Consider the following 26039-nt stretch of genomic DNA (forward strand, 5'->3'; position numbering starts at 1 on the left):
CACACAGTTTAGAGCCAAATTTGTCTAAAGTCTGAGTGGTAGCTCAGGCCTATCTCTGATAAACTGGGTATTTTAACTCCAGTGTCTATAAAAATAATCGGAGGGGGAACAGAATACAAGATGAGGGATGCTTCTGAGTGTGGTTGAGGATGATGCAACAACAAGTAATGGCCTGAAGCTAAGAGTATCAGTTCCAAGAACTGGAGCATGCTCACAAACCCTGATATGCTGGTGAATCCCTTGGGGGATGTGACCGGCAGGCTGAGAAGCACTGGGCTAGAGAAGCACAGAAGATCCTTTCTGATATTGTCAACTAATTGTGTATGAGTATGTAGTTCTGTACATAGAACAATGAACTTAACAGATTTAAACTGTTCTAAAATTAACTTCCCTCCCAAAACAAACATGTCTGCCTGGAATTTCCTCCAACCTGGTAAGTGTCAGTGTCTGAAGTTTTGAAATCACTGAGACATTAAACCCTTATAACCAGAGTGGCTTATAAAAGGGTGCCATCATAAATTATTTTTAAATATACAATAGTGCTGTTAAACTGGCATTAAGATTGTGAGCCCAGCTTTTAAACATGAGCTCCTTAATAGGATATGCACATTCTGGGCCTCAACTTGTCACTTGTTTGTGTAAATGAGCATTTTCCTCCCCCTAAGTTCAGAGGTGAGCATCTACATATGGCATTTAGATGTCCTATTAAATAGCCCACATTAAAATGTGTTTGTATTTATTGTATATCAAGGCTGAGGTTCATAATCATCTGATTCACTGCAATAAAAGTTTAAAACATAAGTCTCTTTAGGAAAGGGGTGACAGTGGACGAGAAGCTGGATATGAGTCAGCAGTGTGCCCTTGTTGCCAAGAAGGCCAATGGCATTTTAGGATGTATAAGTAGGGGCATAGTGAGCAGATCGAGGGACGTGATCCTTCCCCTCTATTCGACATTGGTGAGGCCTCATCTGGAGTACTGTGTCCAGTTTTGGGCCCCACACTACAAGAAGGATGTGGATAAATTGGAGAGAGTCCAGCAAAGGGCAACAAAAATGATTAGGGGTCTGGAACACATGACTTATGAGGAGAGGCTGAGGGAACTGGGATTGTTTAGTCTGCAGAAGAGAAGAATGAGGGGGGATTTGATAGCTGCTTTCAACTACCTGAGAGGTGGTTCCAGAGAGGATGGTTCTAGACTATTCTCAGTGGTAGAAGAGGACAGGACAAGGAGTAATGGTCTCAAGTTGCAGTGGGGGAGGTTTAGGTTGGATATTAGGAAAAACTTTTTCACTAGGAGGGTGGTGAAACACTGGAATGCATTACCTAGGGAGGTGGTAGAATCTCCTTCCTTAGAAGTTTTTAAGGTCAGGCTTGACAAAGCCCTGGCTGGGATGATTTAATTGGGGGTTGGACTAGATGACCTCCTGAGGTCCCTTCCAACCCTGATATTCTATGATTCTATGAAAAGCTAGTTTAATATTGACTAAGTGAAAGAACATAAGGGCTATATCTACACTTGGAGCTGATTCCCAATTTGAGTAGACATACTTGGGCTAGTTTGATAACAGCTAGCATGCTGTAGCCATGGCAGCACACACAGTGGCCATAGGCACACGGGCTAGCTGTGCTGAGTACAAACCTGTGCTGCCACTTGCCACTGCCCAGGCTACTGTGGCTACACTACTCATTTTCGTTGGCTAGCTCAATGAGAGGTCCTGGGAATCACACCCCCAGCTCAAGTGTAGATGTAGTCTAAAACAATATTTAATAGGCAGCTGCTGTAAAAGAAATTTGATTGCTTTTTACCTGTGTTGTCATAATATGTGTACAGTTAGGGAAGGAAAAAAATATTTGCTATTTTCCAAGGAACTTCATGTTAATTACCATAGGAACCTTTCCACGTAACCAATCTTGTAACTTGAAAAGTGCATTCAGTGCAAAGAGATGCGATTCAGCATTAAGACTGGAAAGGTCTGAGACAGAGAGCAGTTCATGCATGAAAAGGCTAAACTTCATACTGCTTTTCTCAGCTTTATTTATTGTCCTCTTGAATTTCCTGGCTGAAATTAATTAATTCCTGTCATTTCTATTTCAGCAATTTGTAAAAGCCAAGTCCATCATATGTAGCTTGAGAATACAGACAGATGGGTACAAAGACGGGAAAGATAGGCTTAGAGTGACAACTAGTGTTCAGTTTTGTTTCTTTCTTTCCAGCTTAATAGAAAAAACAGAAAACAAGAGACAAAGTGGGTGAGGTAGTATCTTTTATTGGACCATCTTCTCTTAGTGAGAAAGACAAGATTATGAGCTTACACAGAGCTCTTCAGGGCTGGGAAACTTACTTAGGGTATGTCCACACTACAAACTTATGTAAACCTAAGTTATGTTGACATACGTCCACTTCAGTAATTAAATTGCTTTTGCATGTCCATGCTATGCTCCTTGTGTTGGCATTGCGCATCCTCACCAGGAGCACTTGCAACAATTGAACTGTCAGTGTGGGGCACAGTGGGATGGCTTCAGAAAGCCAGCAGCAGTCAACGTGAGCAATGCAGGGTTTACCCTGACACTGCATCAGACAAAATATATCAACCTAAGCACTACACCTCTCACGGAGTTGGATTTATTAAGTCAGCGTAGGGTGAGTTACATCAGCGGGAGTGACATTTTAGTGTAGGTGCTGTGGCAAATTGCCAGCACTACTATGATGGGTCTCACGCTTTCTCTTCTTGGGGTGACATTCAGGGCACAGTTTCTTGCCCCTGAACTGGGGTATTAACTGCCCCACTAGTGTCCTAGATTAGTGGAGAGGGAGGGACCTGGGCCCACCCACTAATCTGGGTCCCAGCCCAGGGGCCCTAGCGATAGCAGTAAACCACTTGCACTAGCGGTTCCTTCCCCAGGCTACTTCCCTCTCCTGCCCTTCAGCTTATGGGGCTTCCTGCCCTCCCTCTGCACAAACCAGGTGTCCCTTTACCTAGGGTCTTGGTCTTCTTAGCCCACCACAGCACTTCTCTAAACTCTCCTCTACTTCCCTCCAAACTGCTCTCTGCTCCAACACCAATCCGCTCTCTTTCACCTCCTCCAAACTGCTCTCTACTCCAACACCAATCTACTCTGCTTCAACTGCTCCTCTTGTCTGATTGAAGCAGGGGGGTTTTATCAGGTGACTGGCTTCAGGTGCTCTAATTGGCTTCAGGTGCTTTAATTAATCTACAGCAAACTTTCTTCCCTCTACAGGGAATAAGAGTCCCTTCTCACACTCTCCTGTTGCCCTTTGGCCATGCTGTATCACAATGCTTAAAGTGAAGTGAGCTGTAGGTCACGAAAGCTTATGCTCAAATAAATTGTCTCTAGGGTGACTCTGTTAGTCTCTGAGGTGCTACAAGTACTCCTTTTCTTTTTGAGAATGCTTAAAGAGTTAGGTCGATGTAAGCTGCCTTGCATCGACCTAACTCTGTGGTGTAGATCAGGGTTCAGAGTGTCACTGCTAAATACAAGGTGAACAAAGTGTTTGGCATAAGTAGATAACACATATTTCAAGGGACCATTCAAGATAAAGTGACCCATTAACAGCCCTCTAGTCATAGGGAGAAATGCAAGTGGCAGGGGAAAAGCAACTGAGGAGGGGAGTTGTTAGCTGGTTATAGATTGTTTTCATAAGTCATAAATCCAGTGTCTCTGATCTGTCCATGACTTTTAGTGTCTAGCAAAGTTATTAATTTAAGCTGTCAGGGTCATTTTTTGGAAGTGGTGTGCAGGTTTCCTTTGAGGATGAGGACGGATAGGTCAGATACGGAGTGATCGCTTTGTGAAAAGTGTTCACCCACAGGTGATGTGGTGTTTTTGCATTTTGTCATTTCCTGTGTGAGTTCATTCAAGAGCATAGGGGTTGTCTGGTTTTACCCATGTAGCTGTTATTGGGGCATTTCTTGCACTAGATGAGGTATACCACATGTTGTGATAGGCATGTGTAGGACCCATGGATCTTGAAAGATTGTTGTGGGTGGTGTTTGATCACTGGAGCAGTGGAGATATGTCTGTAGGTTTTGCATCTGTTGTTCTGGCAGGGTCTGGTGCCGCTTTGAGTTGGTGTGTCCTGGTCTGTGGGGAGCTTGCTTCTCACAGTGAGCTTGGAGAAGTTAAGAACGTAAGAATGGCCATACTGGGTCAGACCAAAGGTCCATCCAGCCCAGTATCCTGTCTGCAGACAGTGGCCAATGCCAGGTGCCCCAGAGGGAGTGAACCTAACAGGTAATGATCTAGTGATCTCTCTCCTGCCATCCATCTCCACCCTCTGACAAACAGAGGCTAGGGACACCATTCCTTACCCATCCTGGCTGATAGCTATTAATGGACTTAACCTCCATGAATTTATCTAGTTCTCTTTTAAACCCTGTTATAGTCCTATTCTTCACAACCTCCTCAGGCAAGGAGTTCTACAGGTTGACTGTGCGCTGAGTGAAGAAGAACTTCCTTTTATTTGTTTTAAACCTGCTACCCATTAATTTCATTTGGTGGCCCCTAGGTTGGGTGGTTGTTTGAAGGCCAGAAGAGGGGGTTCAAGAAAGATTTCTTTCAGGATGGGTTATAGTTGTTGGATGATACCTCTTATGGGTTCCAGTGTGGGGTGGTAGGTGACAATTAGGTTATGAATTTCCACCACAGCTTCAACAACCACCACCTGTACATTAAACTCTCTTTGGAACACTCCCACACTAGCATCAACTTCCTGGACACCAGGATCAGCAACGGAACTCTACAGGCAGCTACATACAAGAAACAAATGGATCACCACACCTACCTTCATAGATCCAGTAACCCCTCCAAACACACCCAGAAATCTGTTATCTAAAGCCAGCACTCAGATACCACAGAATATGCTCCAAGGAGGAAGTCCGGGATATAGACCAGAATACAGTTCAAACCACCATCACCAAACAAGGACACTCCACAAGAAAAGTAGATCGCATCATGGAATGAGCCACTCAAATACCCCAAGAGAATCTGCTTCAATACAGAAATATTCCCGTCCCCCCCAAGATCGCACATGCCTAGTTGTCACCTATTCGGGTGGTTTGGGGTCATTAATTTTAATTTTGCAACCCCATCACCAGGGGTGCTGGAACAATTTGTATAGTGGGGGTACTGACAGCCATTGAACCAAACTGTAAACACTGTATATGATGGAAACCACTTCAAGCCAGGGGGTGCAGCAGCACCCCCAGCACCCCTAGTTCCAGCACCTATGCCAACCACAATAGCTCCAGTGCCAAACCTTAATTCCTTTAGCTTCACCCAACCCTATCAATACTATGTAATAATAATGTAGTATAACATCAGAATAGAGATCGGAGGTTCCTTCAAATGTTTTGTAACCTGACATCCTACAGTTGTGATTACCTCTTTCACCAGGATCTTATCTCTTATAGAGAAAAATGCACGCAGTTTTTCCCAGCAGTATTTACTTATAAATATATAACAGGTGCTTTTCACCTCAGTTACAATTAAGCTATATTACTATTACAATATAAAATCACCTAAGGTATGATTCTATTAATTGTTTCCATGGTAAGTATATAAACTCCCACAAAGTCTTTTAAAAATGCTAGGCCTAATTCTGTACTGCCTTGTTTTTGTGAAGTCATTTAGGCTGACATTTTCAAATTTTCATTATACTATGGGAATTAGGTGGTCAAATTCCATTGAAATGTAATGGGAGTTTTGTGTTTATTTGAAAATCCCAGGCTTACAGCAGTGCAAATTTGGGTGTAAGATGTTGCCATTTTTATTTGATTTGGTCTATTTGCACTCCACACGTGGGCAAATGGCTACTCAAGGTGCAAAGCATGCCTTCTGTCAGTAGAAAGCAGAACCCCATTACATAAATACTAGAGCTGTGCAAAGGATTTCCTGATGTTGAATTTTTTTCATTCTGAATTGGAATGAAAACCAAAAAATTTAAATTCTCCATAAAGGAAAATTGAGGGAGAAATTCTAAATGTTTCTTTTAGATTTTGATATTTTAAAAAGTGTTGTATTGTATTATAATCTAGAATAGAAAATACAGAATGCAAAACAAAACATCATTTAAACATGAAAAACTGAAAAGTTTCATTCAGAAAATATTGCAATGGGACATTTTGACATTGTTGGAACTTTTTTGCATTTTTTTCCTAAACAAAATTCTGGTGAAATTGACCCAATTTCATGAAGTATTTTGATGGAACTGCTAGTTCTGTTCTCTGCCGACCACTGATCAGTTTAATAGAATTAAGCAGGACATTACTAATTTGCAGGTATCACTTATAAATTTCTTAAACTTAGAGATCAATAAAAGTAGTAAAACATAAATGTACTATGTGTTACCTCTTCTCCTTCTTCAACATGATAATCCTTCCTTTGGTTTGGTCCTCCAACAAACATCACATTCAGCTGCTGACAGTGCCTGGAAAAAATATTTTAAAGAGATCAGTAAGAATATCTTGCATTTCTATATTTCATCTGAGGATTTAGAAGTATTTTACAGTCAATAACTAATTTATTAAATAGTTTAGGCAATATGGCCCAGTGAATAGGCCCCTGGACTGGAATTCAGGAGACCTGGGTTTTATAACATGCTTTGAGATCTAAAGATGAAAAGTGCTATATGAGAGCTAGGTATTATTATTGTTGCAATATCACCTGATCAGACTAGAAGTTTGTAAGTAAAATGTAATGCTTCACAGCTAGTAAAGTTACTGAAAGCTATTGATGTTAAGAATGCTGGTCCTGAATCCTCTCTCGCTTACACCACTCTTACAATGGTGCCACAGGAATGAGTTCACCAGAGTTGCACCTGATTCTAAAGTGGTGGAAGTGAGAGGGGAATCAGGCCCTCTGTCTAATTCTGCCATGCTTATGAATTCTGATGAGCACTTTTTCTCTCAGTTCTACTACTCCGAATGCCAAAATTAGCCTTCAGGCAGCTCCCTTCAGGCTAGACTGTACCTCCAAGTTCCATGTGCAGAAGGGACCCTCTATGTGTGGATCTCACCCTTCCCCCAGGTCAGCAGCCAGAGGTATTACATTTCCCAGGTAGTATCTTACACCACAGAGAGACCCCTACTGAAGGGGATGCTGGGAATAGAGCTGGGAACAGCTCTGGCTGGGAAGTCCTTGGTAGTCCAGTTGCAGTGGAGCAACACTACCATGAAATGCAACTCCGGGATGAGAGCAGGGGGACACAGAGCTACCACAGAGATAGAGAAGCAATCTGTTCACATTGAATCTGGGCCTCAATGCTGAGTGTGTTGTCACCATGCCTACACTCAGCCATCTTCAACAGAGTCATGTTAGGAGAGTTTCTGAGATGTTGGAACATGCAAGTCAACTCGGGCTCACAGGGCTTAAGCTACGAGGCTAAAAATAGCAGTGTAGACGCTCCTGGTTGGGCTGGAGCCCAGGTTCTGAGACCCCCTTCCCTCACCAGGTTTCAGACCCCAGGGTCAGAGCTGGTGCTAGCCCATTGGGGCCTAAGCAGGCATATTTTCCAGCCCCCCCAACACTAAAACAGGCAAGTTCTTATAATAAAAAGCAAATAGGGGGCCCTCTTGAGCTGCTCAGGGCCTAAGCAATTGCTTAGTCTGCTTTTGCCAAGTGTGGGCTCTGCCCCGCCACCAGCCCAAGCAGGAATGCTGCTATGTTTAGCCCTGTAGCATGAACCCAAATCCGTTGACCCGGTCTCTGAGACTTGCTGTTGTGGGTTTCAGGAGACTCCTAAGTCACTTAGGCATTTTTGAAAAGGTTGCCCACTGTGATAGAAATGGTGACAGGATCACCACCTAATGCACCTCACACAACTGATTTTAGTGTGGAGATAGAACCAAAGTTTTGAAATAATTTCAGAAATCTGCTAGCCATTTTTGCCATAGACCCTGGAGTCCTTTTAAAAGCCCTGCCGACATTTTGATAGAGACAGGAGAATGGCAGAGAGAAACTTAGGAGCCATAGGTATTTATTAGACAAATTCAGTCTCTTTCACCATAGGCTGAGGTTACATTGAGAGATGAACATTTTCCAAAAACATTCACCATTATTTAACCAGCTCTGGTACAGCGTGGCACAGATGGGTTGATGCTGGTCACCCTAATGGGAATGATTTTTTCATTCTGACTTCTGTGAGATTCCCCTGCACAAGAACAATTTTCTGAAGCTTTGCGGAGAGATTTGACCCAAGGCAGGAAGAGTGTTTAGGGGTGGGGGAAAAAAAGTTTGCAGTAACAGCAAAGTAGATATCCCTTATTGATGAAGAGCAGAAAGGAGGAATATTCAAAATACTTCAACAATAGCACAGGTGCTGTGGTTCAAAGGTGCTCTTGTTAAGCTGAGAAATGAAGCCACCTTGCAAAAGTATAGCAGAATTCATTTTAAATGAATATTTCAAACTAATAATTGAATGAAAGAAATCAGAAACAGAAGACACTTTCTTGTGCTCTTTCATGCCATGAGATCTACTCAGACCGAGCATTTTTGTCTTTCTTTCTGTCTACAATAGAACATCAAACGGTACTTTCAATAGATGAGGGAATGTGCACATCCTCCATGAAATCTGTATCTTGGCATAGTTACTCAGAAAAGCAAGCATTTACACACAGTCATGAAAAGCATTAACATTCCTTAACTGTCAGAACCGGCTATTCGGCTTTCAATTACAAGGAATCCTTTGGGGTAGGAGAAAAAAAAGTGGTTCCTGGAAGTTTTGTTCATTTGCAGTTTCCTTTCGATGGATTAAAACATATATCACAGAAAATAAAAGGAACATAATATAATGTGAAAATTGGATTATAATATAAAAACATTATAATATATATAAAAAAGAGGGATAGGCAATGGAAACTCTTCTTAAGGAGACCCTTCTTTTCTGATTCATGTACTGTAGGTTCAGAAGCAAACACATTACGCTTTATTCCACTGACATAAGAAATAATTGTTATTACTGTGATTGGAAGAAGGTGCCAAATTCTGGACCCTGGCACAGCCACACTGCAAGTGTCCACACCGGTGCTTTTGTCAGTGAAACTTATGTCACTCGGAGGGGTGTTTTTTCATACCCCTGAGCGACATAAGTTATAACAACAGAAGTGCTAATGTAGACATAGCCTGAGTCACAGTCAGGAAACTGAATAGGCCGGAGCAGCTCGCAGAGCCCCCAGCTGACAGTGGTGGTAATGAATTTAACTCGCTCAGCATCCCTCTTCTTCCCTACCCCCTGGTTTTATGGATTACTCTGCTATTCTTTGATTGTAATAATGGGGTCATCCTTCACTTCTGGAGCTGGAGTGGCCCCTCTCTCACTGCTGGAATGGCTTTCGCCACCAAGTCTGGAAACACAAAGTGGGGGGGAAGTAGTGGTAATTTATTAGGTGAATCTCATAATTCACGAGTGTGATCCCATGAGATTTTTCTCCCATAGGGCCTAATCCAAAGCCCACTGAAGTCAGTAGAAAGAGTGCTGTAGACTTCAATGAACTGTGGATCAGGGCCATATATTGCAGTGTGCTGAACACAGCACTCCATCTATTTTAAAACATTAAACAGTTTTCAAGCACTTTCTGTCTTTTAAAAAAAAAGCCTGTGCCCAGACAGGAAGAACAATTTTATCCACACTCATTAATCTTTCCCATTTGCATGAAATTTACAGCAGGTTCCTTTTATCCCTCCCACTGTATTCTTTCATAGAATCTCAGGGTTGGAAGGGACCTCAGGAGGTCATCTAGTCCAACCCCCTGCTCAAAGCAGGACCAATCCCCAATTTTTGCCCCAGATCCCTAAATGGCCCCCTCAAGGATTGAACTCACAACCCTGGGTTTAGCAGGCCAATGCTCAAACCACTGAGCTATCCCTGAAAATATTCAAGGTAAAACAAGATCTTCATTTACTTACATAAACTTATTGCAGACGGGGGGCAAAAAAGCAGCTTTGTTTTCTTCTATCCATTTTCTTACATTTACAAGCAGCTCCATGGCTCACCAGCAATGAGACTTTTGGGGAAGGTAATGAGCTGGCACAGAAGTATGCAGCCTGCACTCTGGTTAGGTTATTCCCACCACAAAGCTCTGGTGATTGGCTGATAAGATAGAGTTCTTCAGGCTGGGGTTTCAAAGGGAACTACTTTGTTCGATCAGCCAAAGGTTATTTTGTAGAGCAAACTATATTCTGGTAGCTTAGGCAATAATCAACTCATGCATTTCAAAAACATCTAGATCTTTGCTTAGCTCTGTTTAAACATATAAACTCTGTGTGCGTCTGTTAGCAGGGCTAGAAGAAGACAAGCATTCCATTTTTATTCATCATATTGTTGAAAGTACAGGTTAAATGTCAGTCAGTAGCATTATCATGAAAACAATATATATATATATATATATATATATATATATATATATATATATATATGACAGAGAGAGAGATTTATTTTTTTTAAATAGATATTCCTGAAGCACTTAAGAGTGGAATAATGCACTGATTTGTTCATGATATTTAGTTCTCATAACTTGTCACAAGTGCAACTAGAGAATTTAAGTCAGATGTCAACAGGTTAGTATTGTAAGAAATCCACAGCTCCCTGGGAACTACACAGTTGTTACTATGTCAACTCGAAATGTTAGGAACGTCCTGCTACCAAAGCACAGAGCTGCTAAAGGAGAATCTCCATTAACTGTTAACAGTACAGGGCCCTGATACTGTAGATCAGTTCTGAATCCACATAGCAGAAGGCATTGCTAAATATTACAGTATTGCCTTTGAATCCTGAAACATCAGGAATGGGGATGTACATTTTTGAACTCTCAGATGGTGCATGACTAAGCAAAATGGGGGTAATTTTTTCTTAGGGTCAAATTTTCAGAATGTGATATCTATTGCTGAATTATCCAAAGTCAGTAATACAGATATTTGTCTTGGGCACTATCATTAGCTTGTGTACTTACTAGAATTTATATATAAAAAGGCAGATTCTGACTGGGTTATATCAGGGTAAATCTGGAGTAACTCTATTGAAGTCAATTGAATCCTGCCTACAAATTCCATTTGTGCATGTAAACAGAGTTTGTACTGAGTACAAGGGGGTTTTGTGGGTATGAGCGCTATCGTTTGTGCATACAACTGTCAGTGTGCTAAACTGTGTGTACGTAGAATTTCATGTGCACAAATGGTGGCTAGGTTGAGGCCTTTGAAAATATAACCCTTAAAGGAGAACTGTGAAAAGTGGGAGCAGTTATAGTTGCAAAACATCCTCTCTTGAAGCAGGAGTGTCCTTCCCTAGATGGGCAGACCTAGTGGACATCACTATGTTATGTGTACATTAGAGTTCTTTATACAAAAAATTCCCACAGTTGCTAATGCTGATGCAAGCTCAACCAGTGGCCGCAATACAGGGGTCCTTAGCATTTTAGGCTCCATGTAGACTCACTTCTGAATTTATCACCTTCTGTTTATGATTCTACATAAGTTTGATGACAGAATGTGGGGCTGTGACTTGACTATCATGAAATTCTTATGGCTGGGAAGGGGGGGGGGCGTGCAATCTGTTGTTATCAGCTTGTTGGGTAAACAACAAGTGGCAAACTGGCTGTGAATTATTAGGCATTACTGTGGTCTCATTAGTAAGTACAGATCTGTTTGTCATTCTCTGAACACCTGGGGTAGTTTCTGTTCTGTTTTCACTCTCAGTTCCTGGGGGATTTCCCACTGACTTTTATAAAGAAACAAACATATAGATTTTTTTTACCAATTAAAAAAATATTTTTGCATTGGTGACAAAAATAACAGTACAAAATTTACAAGGACTTGTTTCTTCTTGTCATAGCTTAGTCTTCCTAATATTTATATAATATGTATATATATTAAGGGGTGGCAACATGGTTTCTGCTTAAAGCTGAATTTTACATTCTCACTGAATTGCACATATGTGGCCAGATTGGCTTGAAAATTGATATGTTAAAGGGTAAAGTGCAAATATGTGGTAATTTGATCCAGGTGTTCCTTACACAGGAACTTGTCTACACAGGAAAGCTATACTGGTATAAACTAAGGGCATGGCTACACTTGCAGATGTAGAGTGCTTTGAGTTAAACCCGCCTTCATAGAGCGCAGTAGGGAAAGAGCGGCAGTCTGTCCACACTGACAGCTGCAAGCGCACTGGCGTGGCCACGTTTGCGGCACTTGCAGCGGCATTGGGAGCGGTGCATTATGGGCAGCTATCCCACAGAGCACCTCTTCCCACTCTGGCGCTGTGGCTTGTGGGAAGGGGGCAGGAAGTGCGGGGCATTCTGGGTCCTGTCCCAACGCCCCGTGATGCATCGGTTCGCATCCCAGCATTCCCTTTGCTTCCGTCCACATTTGGCACCATCTTTCAACGTTTTTTGTATCGCAAGCTCTGTCTTCCCTTTTGGTCAGTGGGAATGGAGCCCGAACTGCTGAGGAGTATGCTGACGAGTCTCTCCAGCACGTCACGTTTGGCAGTCAAGTTATTCCTTATGATGACAGTGAGGGCTCCAACGATGATATCGACTTGAGTAACACATATGACATGAGTTTGCTTGTGGCATTCATGGACATGCTCACGGCCACGGAACGCCACTTTTGGGCTCGGGAAACAAGCGCTGAGTGGTGGGATCACATCGTCATGCAAGTCTGGGATGACAAGCAGTGGCTGCAGAACTTTCGGATGAGAAAAGCCGCTTTCATGGGACTGTGTGAGGAGCTCGCCCCCAACCTGCGGTGCAAGGACACGAGATTGAGAGCTGCCCCAATGGTGGAGAAGCAGGTGGCTATTGCAATCTGGAAGCTGGCAACTCCAGACAGCTACCGATCGGTCGCTAACCAGTTTGGAGTGGGGAAGTCGACCGTTGGAATCGTATTGATGCAAGTTTGCAGGGCCATTAATCACATCCTTCTCAGAAGAACTGTGACTCTGGATAACGTGCATGACATTGTGGATGGCTTTGCACAAATGGGTTTCCCTAACTGTGGAGGGGTGATAGATGGCACGCATATTCCAATTCTGGCACCAGCCCACCTAGCCTCCAAGTACATTAATCGGAAGGGGTATTTCTCTACGGTTCTCCAGGGGCTTGTGGCTCACCATGGGCATTTCATTGGCATTAACGCAAGCTGACCCGAAAAGGTGCATGATGCATGCATCTTTCGGAACACTGGCCTGTTCAGGAAGCTGCAAGCTGGAACTTTTTTCCCAGACCAGAAGATCACCATAGGGGAAGTCGAAATGCCCATTGTTATCCTTGGAGACCCCGCTTACCCTTTAATGCTGTGGCTTATGAAACCCTACACAGGGAACCTTGACAGCAGCGAGGAGCGGTTCAACAACAGGCTGAGCCACTCCAGAATGACTGTGGAGTGTGCTTTTGGCCGTTTAAAGGGCCGCTGGCTCTCTCTGTATGGGAAGCTGGACCTAGCCGATGACAGCATCCCTGCAGTTATATCCGCGTGCTGTACCCTCCATAACATTTGTGAAGGGAAGGGTGAACGATTCACTCAGGCATGGAACTCGGAGGTTCAACACCTGGAGGATGAATTTGAACAGCCAGAGAGCAGGGCTATTAGAGGATTAGGGATGCCTTGAGGGACCAATTTGAGGCTGAAAGCCACCAGTAATGTCTGGTGCCCTGCACGGGAGTGAAGTGCAGTGGTTCCAATGTTAGTCGGAATCTGTGTTTGCTATGCTGACTTGCAGTGCCTGTTTCTTTCCTGGGCTAAGGTATCTTTTACTTTATGCAATAATAAAGAATGTTTTCAAAGCCAAAAAATCCATTTATTGAAAATAAAATTCATTTATTGAAAAGAAACACAACTGCTTGGGAAACAGAAAGGGCAAGGGGGTGGGGTGGGGAATGGTACAATCACAGATTTGCATATGTCCTGTTATGATACTCAGCCTTCTTGTCTGGAGTGCTTCACTTCAGGATGGCTATCCTGCATAGTGATGGGGGTTGAGTGCAGTTGGTAAGGGTCGTAGTTTTCAGGGCTGGGTGGTGAAGCTCCAGGTATTGGAGGCAGCTGGTGGTGGTAAGAACCCGGATGTTGGGGAAAGTAGGTTGGAGGTGACATGGGGGCACAAGGGAAAGAGTTTTGGGACAAGGGCTGCAGGGAGGTGCGGGTGCGGTAGTGCTCCGCCTCCATTGCTACGAGCGCCTGGATAGAGTCCGCTTGGTGCTCCATTATGCTTATTAGCTGATCCGTGCTTTGCTGCCAGAGCACCACGCTTTTGTGCCGGCACTCCTCATTCTGCTGGTGGACCCTCCTTTCACTCTCCCACCACTCCTGCACTTTTCGATTTTCATTACTTGAATGCTGCATCACTTCATGCAACGTGTCTTTCTTGCTTCTGCGTGGGCTCTTTCTGATTCTTTGGAATCTTTCGGCTGGTGATAACACGGACGGCTGAGATCTCAAGGACGGCTGAGATCTGTAAAGGCAAAATGCAACACTTAACAGAGGCAGCATTGTTCACACCAGACTGCGCAATGATTCCCCTGCACTTAAGGGCAAGCACAGTCTACACAATAGCATAATTTGCCCATCCCAAAGCGAGCGCACATAACCCACGGGAGCCCCAAAATGGTGAGTAAGCACAGGGTCAAGCGTGACTGATTGTTTCACGGCTGTACTGTCCTCTGGGTTTCTGTGCCTTGGGGAGAGCCAACAGTGACAGGGGGCCCCTATACTGAACACTGTTCCCACATTTTCCACAGGAGTTCGTCCTGGAAGATATCTCGCTACTGAGGATGACCTGGGAAGCAAGGGATTCCGGGGTGTCTTCCTCCGCCTCAGCACCCTCGCTCCCGCTTTCCTCCCCTTCCCGCCTTGTTGAACTGGGCTCTGAAGAGTCCATGGTGGTACTTGGAGTGGAGGTGGGGTCGCCCCCAAGTATCGCCTCCAGCTCTTTGTAGAAACAGCAGGTCGCGGGGGCAGCACCGGAGTGGCTGTTTGCCTCATGGTTTTTGTGGTAGGCATTCCGCAGGTCCTTCACTTTAACCCTGCACTGCAGTGCGTCCCGGTCGTGGCCCCTTTCCATCATGTCCCTTGATATCTGCCTGAAGGTATCGTAATTCCTGCAGCTGGGACAGAACAGCTTCCTCCCCCCAAACACTGATGAGGTTCAGCACTTCGCCATTGCTCCATACTGGGGATCGCCTGGCGCATGGAGGCATGGTCACCTGGAAAGATTCGCTGAGAGCACTCCATGCCTGGCTGAGCAAACAGGAAGGGGATTTTCAAAATTCCCAGGGAATTTAAAGGGCGGGTCTGACGGTTGGTCACCTGAGGGCAGGGCAATAGAGTTCAAAGTGACGACCAGAGTGGCTAGAACAGGCATTGTGGGAGACTGCTGGAGGCTGATCAGAGTGCACTAACAGACCAGGGCGTCCACACTGGTGCCGCGGCACTCCAGCCAGGGCACAGCAACCGTTATTCCACTTGCTGAGGTGGAATACCAGCAGCGCTGTAGCCGCGGAGTCAGAGCGCTCTACGTGCCTTGCCAGTGTGGACGGGTAGTGAGCTAATGCGCCTGGGGCTCCTTTAATGTGCTGTAACTCGCAAGTGTAGCCAAGCCCTAACATGTGACTTTAAACCAACACAGTTACACCAGAATATCTCCCTGTGTGGACACTCTTATTCCAGTCTAAGAGTGTCTTTTTCCAGTTTAGTTTATGTCTCTTTAAGTGGTTTAGTCTATACCAAAACAAAACAAAAATAAAGGCCACCCAAAATAAGAGTTTCCGCACAAGTATTTATACTGGTACATATCAGTTTAATTATACTGGTATAACTGGTAAAACTTTCACGTGCTTTTAAAAAAATGTTGACTAATTTTTCACATGACCTGTCTGTCGCTGGAATGCCCCTAGAGAGGTGTCGTGCAGGGGACCGAGAAAGAAGGCCAAGCATTTGAAATAGTAACATTTATTAGACCTTGCAGTACAATGTTCTGCTGCAACCTGCTGGCATGTGGTACGATGAGACAGAGACAGATCTTCCATTCAAACTACACTTTAACTCAGGGAAGGTGCACTGGGCTAGGAAACAGAACAGGATTTTTACAGTAATCTCTTCTGTGACCATGTTTTTGTGTACTTTATAGCCTTATTGTTGGCCAAAATCTCATCTCTCTCCTTTAGGGTAGGCAACTATCATTCCTTCCACATAAGAAAACAGAGAGGTTGCACAAGGTCTCTTCCAACATAGCTGGAAACAGAACCTAGGTCTCTAAAGTGACAGAGCCAAAACTCTTCCAATTAGCACATACCTTTTCAAAATAAATAGGCTAGATCTATGATTTTGGCTATGCTGTCTGTAACCATTGTTCTAATCACACTAGTCCACTTACAAAAATCTTCATGACAAGGACTTAAGACTGCTATTGCACAACAGTACCTTCTGCCAGCTTCCGCAATGGTGGGATTTTCCAACCCCCAATCAAACATTAGAAAATCAAGAACCTCGATTGGATAGGGATCAATCTGCTAACATAGCCCAACAGATGAACCGGTGGGGGGCTGGCACAGTTCACTGAATCCAAACCAGAGAGCAGGAAATGTTTCTCCTTTTGCACCTGTCTCTGACTTGTGGGAAGAAACTAGGTTAGTACGGGGGACTTCCGATTGGGAGACAGACGGGGGAGGTCTCACGTAGCCAGGAATAAATCATCCGTGGAGATTTTGAAAAATTATAGATACTTTTCTAACACAAAGTTTTGTACCCAACTAGGGGTGACTCTATTGTGGGCCTCCTTGTGGTGGGTAAAGATGAACTGATCACAGGACTGGATGTTTGTGGTTGCTCTGGGGCCACTGATCATGACTTGACTGTATTCAGTAAGGACCAGTAGGGTGGTTTTGCAACAAATTGATAAATTAAACAGCATGGTATTCACCCACGAGTTCTGAAGAAATGCAAATGTGAAATTGCAGTACTACTAACTAACCATAGTATGTTGAGGAAAAGTGAACATGGTTTTTCTAAAGCAGATGGTGGGGGAGCTGAGGGCCTCCCGCTGGGCTCTGACCCAGGCCACTCTGAGGGCAACACAAGGGTGTGACACTTCCTACCACCCCGCTATTGTCCAAGGTTCTCAGTTTATCACAGGAAGCGCTGAAGAGTGTCAACTCACTGCTTGGCACCTCTTCATGGCCAGGCGTGGCATGGCAGCTCTCTCCCTCTTGGGGCGGCAGCTGCCTGTGTAACGCTGACAGATCCCAGTCGTTGGTGGGCGGGCTCGAACCATGGACCTCTGGAGCTTAGTGCATGAGCCTCTACAGCATGAGCTAAAAGCCAACTGCCTGTTAGCTAAGGCTGTAGAGCAGACTCATTTTATCTCTCTCTCTAAGTGGTCTCGGTGCCACTAGATGGGACACACCACCACACCCAGAAGGTGTGTGGGTTACCTACTTCCCCTAGCTGAGGAAGCGCATCTTGAGCTTCAGAGACTCCCCAGTTGAAATCCCGGACGACCCCTGTAACGCTGCGGCCTCTGGCGGGACACTACTGAGAGTACCAATTCAGGACAAATTGCTTGGAGCAGGGCAGTGACAGTTCAGTTAAGGTCTCCCCACATATGCCTGAAATGAATGTTAGCACTACAAGACAAAACAAATCACAAACTTAGGGAAAACCAGGAAATGCACAGTTAAGTTGCTGCTTTATACACCTGTTAAGAACTGGGAACATCTCAGTACCTAACCCTTCCTAACAAGAAGTGTCATTTTTCCTGTGTCCAACATAACTCCAAGCCAGGACTCCCTGATGGGTATGTCTAGACTAAAGTTTGTGGGCCTGCTTTAGTTTGAGTTAATTGATTGCCAGCTAACTTGATAAGTAGTAGTACCACAAGTCTGAAGTCTCACCTAGGTGCTCCACAAACATTTGGTCCAGGACACAATGCTATGTCAACATTGTGAATAGGTGTAATCACTAATCAGCACAGCTCTACTGGCAAAGCCCCTACTGGAGATGCAGTTATACTGGCAAAATTGGGCTTTTGCTGGTATTGCGTGTTTCTCTTGGGGGTGGAGGGAGGGAGGAGGGGAGAGAAGGTGGTAAGGGTGAAAGAGTAGCTCGGGGGTTGGGGGGGGGGGCTGAAATAAGCTATACTGGCAAAAGCACAGTTTTGCCCAGTATAAGCTGCATCTGCACTAGGAATGCTTTATTAGTATAGTACAGTGGTATAGATATACCAGCAAAGCACTCCTATTGTAGACATGGCCTAGGACTCAGCCTAGGGTAAGCCAACAGTCTTAGTATCCTGGTACAAACGTTTGTTATACCCCTGCATACATGTTGATGTCATGGCAACCAACAAATATTTCATTCAGCCTGAAGTAACACACCAACAAACATTTGTGGAGTGTTTGGACTAGCATTTACAATTACAGGAACTCCTCACTTAAAGTCGTCCCGGTTAACATTGTTTCGTTGTTACGTTGCTGATCAATTGGGGAACATGCTCGTTTAAAGTTGTGCAATGCTCCCTTCTAACATCGTTTGGCAGCTGCCTGCTTTGTCCACTGCTTGCAGGAAGAGCAGCCCGGTGGAGATAGTTGGTGGGGGCTTGGAACTAGGGTGGACTGGCAGCCCCCCTAGCAGCTCCCTGCTCCCCTAAGTTCCCTGTGCAGCAGTTGCCCAGCAGGCTATCAATTGCTGGCAGTTCAGCTGTCCCTCTCCTCACTGCCATGTGCTGCTCCTGCCCTCTGCTCCAGAGCCTCCTGCTTGCTGTGTGTGTGTGGGGGGAGGGGGGGGAACAGAGGGGAAGCAGGGGAGAAGAGGGGAACTAATGTCAGAGTGTCTCCCTCCCCCCTGCTCCTGCACCCCGCTTACCCCATCTTCCATAGAGCAGGAGGGACACACGACAGTCCCGGAGGCAGCAACTGAGGGGGGGGGGTCTCAGCTTGCTGATCTAATTAACAAGGCAGTGTACTTAAGACAGGGATCAGCATACTTAAAGGGGAAATGCACCTCTCTCTCTCTCTCTCTCTCTCTCTCTCTCTCTCACACACACACACACACACACAGGGTGTGTGTCTCTGTCTGCCATGCTGTCTCCCCTCTCTTCATTCCTTCTGCCTTGTAGAGTGTGAGGCTACATTAACAACAAGTTAACCCTTGAGAGTTAGTTCATCATTTAGCAGTAAGGCATTCCCTGGGAAATGTCCCACCCTCTGACTTCACCACCTCAACCAAGCTTCACAATCATCATTGCTGTGTACCAGTATTAAATTTTTTGTTTAAAATTTATATTCTGTGTGTGTGTGTGTGTGTGTATATATATATATATAGTCTTTTGTCTGGAGAAAAAAATTTCCCTGGAACCTAACCCCCCCATTTACATTAATTCTTATGGGGAAATTGGATTCGCTTAACATCATTTCGCTTAAAGTCACATTTTTCAGGAACATAACTACAACATTAAGTGAGGAATTCCTGTACATTAACTAACTCAGTTTAATTTGGAATCAGTTAACATGGGTTAAAACAGAATCAAAAATTCTAGTCTAGACAGCCCCACTGTAGCCTATCAGCCTTCAAATAAAGAGCAATTGAAACAGAGATTACACTGAATGCATGGAACTCCTTTTTTCCAGCTGCACAATAATAATTAAAGAGGCTAAGAATGCATTAGGGAATTTCCAACAATTAGTTTCCTGCAGTTCAGGCAAATATTCCCCAGTCCCAAAAGAATGATACAAGAAGGCTCTAGTTTTCCAAAACCACTTTTAGTGGAAATTAGTTAGTCAGCAGTGGCCACTTAGAAAAGGAATGCTCATCTTTAAGAGAATTTAAATTTGTCAGGAAAATTTTCTGCTCAATCTACTGTTCTACAAAGAGGAATGGAAATACTGGCCACTTATAATCGGCAAATGAAGATTACTATCTTTATAGTATAAATATTACTAATTTAATGATGTGGGCTTTTTTTCTCTAAATTTTGAAATATAAAAGCAGTCACTTTACCACTGTCTATGATATATGCATGTGGGAGGCACGGAAACCATCCAGTCCTATTTGTGCACCTAGAAGTCGGGCATATAGAATAATGATTTTATGGCTGCTATATAATAGTGACAAGCACCAAAAGGTCCTGTTTTTATGTTTTGATGTAACTCATCATGTCCTCACTTTATCAGGAGTACAAAGAGTCTTCAGCATAAGGTGTTCAGAGTATTGTACCTACAAAAAACGATTAAATTAACCGCTTGCTATAATAGCTTCCATTTTTGGCTTCTCGTTCTGTAAAACTCAACAGTGGCTGCATAAGGGCACTGATGTGAAAATGGTTAATAACTTTGTAAATGAAGTTACATACAATAATTAGCCAAACGGGGAGAAATAGAAACAATATATGCTGACAGGTTGCTTTATTTACTTGTTTGGAAACATGGGTATTTAAAAAGAGCAACACACAACCTTCTGCACACACATTTCTTGTTACAGAAGACTGCTAACATCATAGTGAGGCATGTGGAATTATTCAGAGGTCAGTTGCTCAGCAGCCATGAAAATGTCAGTTTCATTATCTTTATATGACAGACATAGGCTAAGTTTAATTGGCACCAGCAGATATTTGCATGTTAGTGATGCTCCATTCCTGTTATAGGAAGAGACAAATAAGGGTAGTTCACTTTTTTCATCAACCATTAAACATCGCCAGCTTACTGCTCTGTTAGAGCTGAGACAGTTCTATTGGCTTTGCCAGTTATAGCATTAGAAAGTGCCTTCCTCATTACCGCTGTTGATGGGGGGAAGAAATGAAGAGTTTTGACATGTCACACCAGCCACTATTGCTACCACTAAGGAACAACAAGCAGGCAGAGCTCCATTTGCCTGGGAACCAATGAAGTATTTACACCTTAGCAAGTGGCAAACGTCAATTTAAAATAAAATAAAAGAGCAGATCTCCAACTGTTTTGATATACTGACTCAGAGTGACAGTTTCATACGACAGGTTTCAGAGGAACAGCCGTGTTAGTCTGTATTCGCAAAAAGAAAAGGAGGACTTGTGGCACCTTAGAGACTAACCAATTTATTTGAGCATGAGCTTTCGTGAGCTACAGCTCACTTCATCAGATGTTTACCGTGGAAACTGCAGCAGACTTTATATACACACAGAAATCATGAAACAATACCTCCTCCCACCCCACTGTCCTGCTGGTAATAGCTTATCTAAAGTGATCAACAGGTGGGCCATTTCCAGCACAAATCCAGGTTTTCTCACCCTCCACCCCCCCACACAAATTCACTCTCCTGCTGGTGACATACGACTTTCTCCAAGCAGTTGCCTCCTCTGCAACTTCCAATTCATTAGCGAGCCGGGGCCTTTTGAGACTTGTTTTCATGTAGGCAAGGTGCTTCTAATTTGTGCACAATACAGCTGTTTTGCTGTCAATAATGTCATGAGCATTACTAAAAATATATTCAAACTGAGTACTCCAGTGTTCCCTCTAATTTTTTACATTCATGTGCAGAATGAATTCTGTTATGTGCCCCGATATGAAGGTGATGTGTGGCAGAGGTGGGGCCAAGGGGTTCAGAGAGTGGGAGGGGGCTCAGGGCTGGAGTAGAGGGTTGGGGTGCGGGGGGGGGTGTTGAGGACTCTGGCTGGGGGTGTGGGTTCTGGGGTGAGGCCGAGGATGCCGGGATTGGGGTGCGGGAAGGGGCTCAGGGCTAGGGCAGAGGATTGGTGTGTGTGGGAGGTGAGGGCTCTGGCTGGGGTGCAGGCTCTGGGGTGGGGCCGGGGATGAGGAGTTTGGGGTGCAGGCTGCTCTGGGGCTGTGGCGGGGAGAGAGGACTCTCCCCAGCTCTCTCCTGCCACAACAGCTCGGGGCTGGGTGAGAGGCACCTCTCCCCGGCGATGGCAGCTTCGGCAGGACTGGGCTGGGCCAGCGGAGGGGTGCCTCTCTCCACTTGCATGGCCCTTGATAGCCTGCTGCACACCTGCACAGCTTAAAGGGAATTCAGGTGTACTCTATTGGCAACAGCGAAAACAAGAAATTGCTGCAACTGACCTCTCACTGGTGGTGGGTGGGAATAGGATACAGAGCTTTTTGGCAAAGTTGTGATCAATACACCTTAGGCCAGGTCTACACTACCAACTTGCATCGGTATAGCTACATTGCTCAGGGGTCTGAAAAATTCACACCTCTGAGTAACACAATTATGCCAATCTAATCCCCGATATAAACAGCGCTATATTCAGGGTCGACATAGGTATCGCCTTTCACAAAGTGGGATTAACAGCCAACGGGAGAAGCTCTCCTGTCAGTGTAGTGGCGTCTTCACTGCACAGCTGCAGCCTTTTAAGGGTAGCCTAGGGATGTAAATGTGTAAAATCAGTAACCGTGTAACCGATTAAAATTCTATCGGTTACACAGTTAAACGTTTATCCGGGGAACCAGTGGTGCGGGGGGGGTCTGCAGCACCCCCACGTTTTATGTGGGGCTCTGCTGCTGCCCCTGCACCTGGGGATCCCCGCTGTTGCTGCTGCGTCCGGGGCTCTGCAGCCGCCCAGCATCTAGGTGCACCCGAGGTCCCGGCTGTTGGGACAGACCCTGGGCGCGGGGCCAACAGCCTGGAGGGGCCCCAGACATGGGCCCGGGATGCTGGGCAGCAGCAGAGCCCCAGCACTGGGCAGCGGCTGGGATGCTGGGTGCACAGGGATGCCAGGAGTCAGGCATGGGGGCTGGCAGCCAGAGGGACCCTGAGCAAGCAGGGCAGCAGCTGTGACCCTGGGCACGGCGTGGCAGCCAGGACCCTGTGTGGGGTTTAACTGTTAACGGAAACCGATAAGCATCAAGCTTATAGATTAACCAGTTAAACTCTTGCATCCCTAGTGTAGACCTGTCCTTAGTCTCAGCCAAGAGGAGATGCTCAGAAGGAAATACAGTTATTTATCTTACCATTTTATTCTGCCACCCATCACTGCCACATATTTGAGTGCCTTCCCCATAAAATCATTAGCAGCAGTGAAGTACCTAATGGACTTCACAGTGTTTCTGGCCCTTTTGGAGTAAAAACCCTGCTTGGGGTATTTTGTGTTTTTGTTGGTTGTTCCTTTCGTGTATCACCTGCTTTCTCAAAGACTAAAGGCGCTGGAGTAGCGTAGGTGTAACAGTGGATAGAATTTAGCCCTATGGGCTTTAAACTATTGACATGTATTCTGGGGGTGTAATTTAAGAGCCTACTCCAGCTCCCACTGTAGTCAAGAAGAGCTCTGTGTAGCTCAAAAGTTTGGCTCTTTCACCAACTGGGTCCAATAACAGATATTCACCCATCTTCTCCCTCTCCTATTCTGGGACCAACATGGCTACAGCAATACTGCAAACAACAATGGGAAGTTTGTCATTGACGTGAATGTGAGCAGTATTAGGCTTTTAAATATCTTCTTATTTTATATAACTCCAGCAACTTCTGAGGATCTGTCTTGGAAGTTATTTTAAAATGTTTTATTTTTTCCAAAAAGGTGAAGTATGTCCTTATTTCTGATCACACAAAGGTTTATGGGGGACAGAAAAGGAACATGAAATGGCAAGGCGTGTAAATGGGCATTATGAACTAGTTAGTCGTATCCTTCTCTTCCTCTGTCTTTCCTCACCCCACAAACAAGAGAAGCATAAATTAAAGCTGCCTTTGGGGAGTTGCGAGGTTCACCTGGTAACAGTGACTTTTTCATAAATTACTACTTTTGCAGAGAAGCCAGGAATCCAATTAACAAGAAGATTGGATTACTTTCTCACCCTCTATGACTTTGTCTACACACATACATTCTTACACCTAGTGGCAATGTAGCTTCGGCAATTCTAACAATGGTGGATGTGCTAGTGTAGACAAGTCAGAGTCTCTGAGGAGGTTTAGATGACATGAGACAGTGATAAAAATATCAAAGGCTACTTCATACCAGTGACAGAGCAATAATGGGAGAATTTCCTCAAATCCTTGGTGTAGATGAACCTGTGAGATATGGACAGACTTGCCCTGCTGCTGTACCTGTGTATCTCATTAGCACTGAATTCACTAAAAACGTGAACTTGCTCTAGGAGTGCCTCAGACTACAAGATTCTTCTCATTCTCAGTATAATGCATGCTTTCAGGACTGTAATAGGCAGAGTGAAGCAGGAAGTGATTATGGAGAGAACCACTATCTTTGGTTGTGAGGTTTGTTTTGTTTTTTAAATAAGGTTGCTCTGGACTGTGTGGTTAATTTAGTCTGTTTCATCATTTGTTTTGGTAAGAAAAACTGAATTCAGGCTTAAGGAGAATAATGTCAAATACATAAGCCACTTCAATGCTGCCCAAATGTTGGGCCAATAAACCTTAAGCCAGCAATGAAATATTTTATTTGCATATGTAGCAAAGAAATTCTTTGTTCAGAGCCCAATTCTTCTCTATTCTAGTCAATGGGAGCAGTAGCAGGTGCTTAGTCCCTTATACGTTATAAGACTGCAAAGAGAAAATAAAGTTAAAAAACCAACCAACACCCCCCCACTAATATATCCCCCCCTGCAAAAAAATCCACAACCAACCATCCAAGCAAACAGCAAGGCTATGGAAAGGACACAGTCCAGGAATGCTCCTCAGCAGTCATGCCAACCCCACAGTGCCTACCTGCACCAGGACACACGTTTGCAAAGTTGTTTTAGGTGAAGAAGGGGGTGGGGGGAACCCCCCAAAGTATAAAAACTGATTCTCTCTGACCGGGCCCGGGAAGTATTTAGCTCCCCGCCCTAAGGGGCGGCGGCTGCTGCTGGGAGGGAGATGTGGGTGATTTCAGAAGATTTCCTCTCGGGGAAAGAAAGTCACCCAAAGGCTGGTGTGCCAGAGCAGCCATCAGCGGAACTGAAGGGGCGGAGCGCCCGCCCTTCCCCTGGGAACCGCAGGCTGCCGGCGGCCCCGCGCCGGGGACCAGGAACGGGGGCGCTGCAGAGCACAGCGAGCTGCCCAGGGGAGCGGGGCCGCTGGCGGGACCTAGGTCCCGGCTCCTTCCCCCGTGGAGCCGGAACTATGTCAGAGCGGGCCCGCTGCTCTGCGCCCGGCTAGGCCCCGCGCGGCACGGGGGCCCTACAGCGCGGTGCAGAGCTGCCAGGGGCCCGACACCCCGCGACTAAAGGGGGCAGCCGGGCACCTTGCTGCTCGAGCCCCCCGCAGCCTGGCACCGCTCCGCCCCGCAGCCGAGCCCCGCGCTGCACCCCCCCCCCCCGCGCCGCCTTACACCACGCTGCAGAGCCCCCCCTTGCAGCGCCCCGCAGCCAGGCACCGCGGGGAGCCGACACCGTGCTGCCCTGAGCCCATTGCTTGGCTCTCCGGCCAGGCCCTGCTGCGCTCCCCGCTAGCCCAGGGCCGGGCCCGCCTCTGCACCGCGCCGCCTCCTCCCGCCCCCCCATCCACCCAGCAGTGTCCGCGCGGTAGTTTGGAGCATAGGACTGGTGAAAGGCACCACTCCCCACCCCCGGGTGCACCATTGATAAACCGTTCGGAAAGACATGGTGTCAGGGCTCCAGTGGCGCAATCGGTTAGCGCGCGGTACTTATACAGCAGTACAGAGCAGAGCAATGCCGAGGTTGTGAGTTCGAGCCTCACCTGGAGCACATATTCTTTTGGGACACGCACCGCACGTTTTTCGTGTTTGGTGTTAAAGAGTGTTTGCAGCTTTCGACTACTGCTTGCACTAGGAATAACTGCTGAGCTTGGCGACGGCTAAATTGTGCAGCCATTTTATGTGTGTGTAACACTGCATAATAGCACTAATCTATACACTGCATTATATAATAAACACAGGGCATGATAAAAGTGTTTCTCTCTCTGAATATATTTATATATACACAATTTTATGTGTGTATCTGTAGAAATACACAAACTTTTCTATGTATTATATGTATGTGTACACATATACATACGTGCAGGTGATTTTTGTATGTGTCTGTGTATATTTCATGTATGCTTCTGCCTTTATTGATACATCCAAATTAGTTTTTGAAATGATGTAATTCATACAT

At 45.3% G+C, this 26039-nt stretch overlaps 1 protein-coding gene and 1 non-coding gene across 4 annotated transcripts in view; one reads left to right on the plus strand and one right to left on the minus strand.

Annotated features, from left to right (window-relative positions):
• The window catches only part of HAAO (3-hydroxyanthranilate 3,4-dioxygenase), a 68434-nt gene extending 43534 nt beyond the window's left edge, over positions 1-24900 (minus strand). The window contains exons 1-2 of one of the 3 annotated variants that reach the window (XM_073335297.1): positions 24652-24900; positions 6370-6448 (exon numbers count right to left, since the gene is read on the minus strand). In XM_073335297.1, coding sequence (XP_073191398.1) covers positions 6370-6426 — 57 coding nt within the window. In that variant the 5' untranslated portion in view covers positions 6427-6448; positions 24652-24900. Of the gene's footprint in view, positions 1-6369; positions 6449-9924; positions 10065-24651 lie in introns of those variants that run through there. The other 2 variants (XM_073335296.1, XM_073335295.1) reach the window with 2 other exon arrangements.
• A 637-nt stretch (positions 24901-25537) lies between these two features.
• On the plus strand, positions 25538-25631 carry TRNAI-UAU (transfer RNA isoleucine (anticodon UAU)). Its single transcript has 2 exons — positions 25538-25575; positions 25596-25631. It is a non-coding gene; the product is annotated as a tRNA-Ile (tRNA).
• Positions 25632-26039: the final 408 nt, after the last annotated feature.

The sequence above is a fragment of the Lepidochelys kempii genome, chromosome 3 (genome assembly GCF_965140265.1).
Source record: "Lepidochelys kempii isolate rLepKem1 chromosome 3, rLepKem1.hap2, whole genome shotgun sequence".
Taxonomy (NCBI): domain Eukaryota; kingdom Metazoa; phylum Chordata; order Testudines; family Cheloniidae; genus Lepidochelys; species Lepidochelys kempii.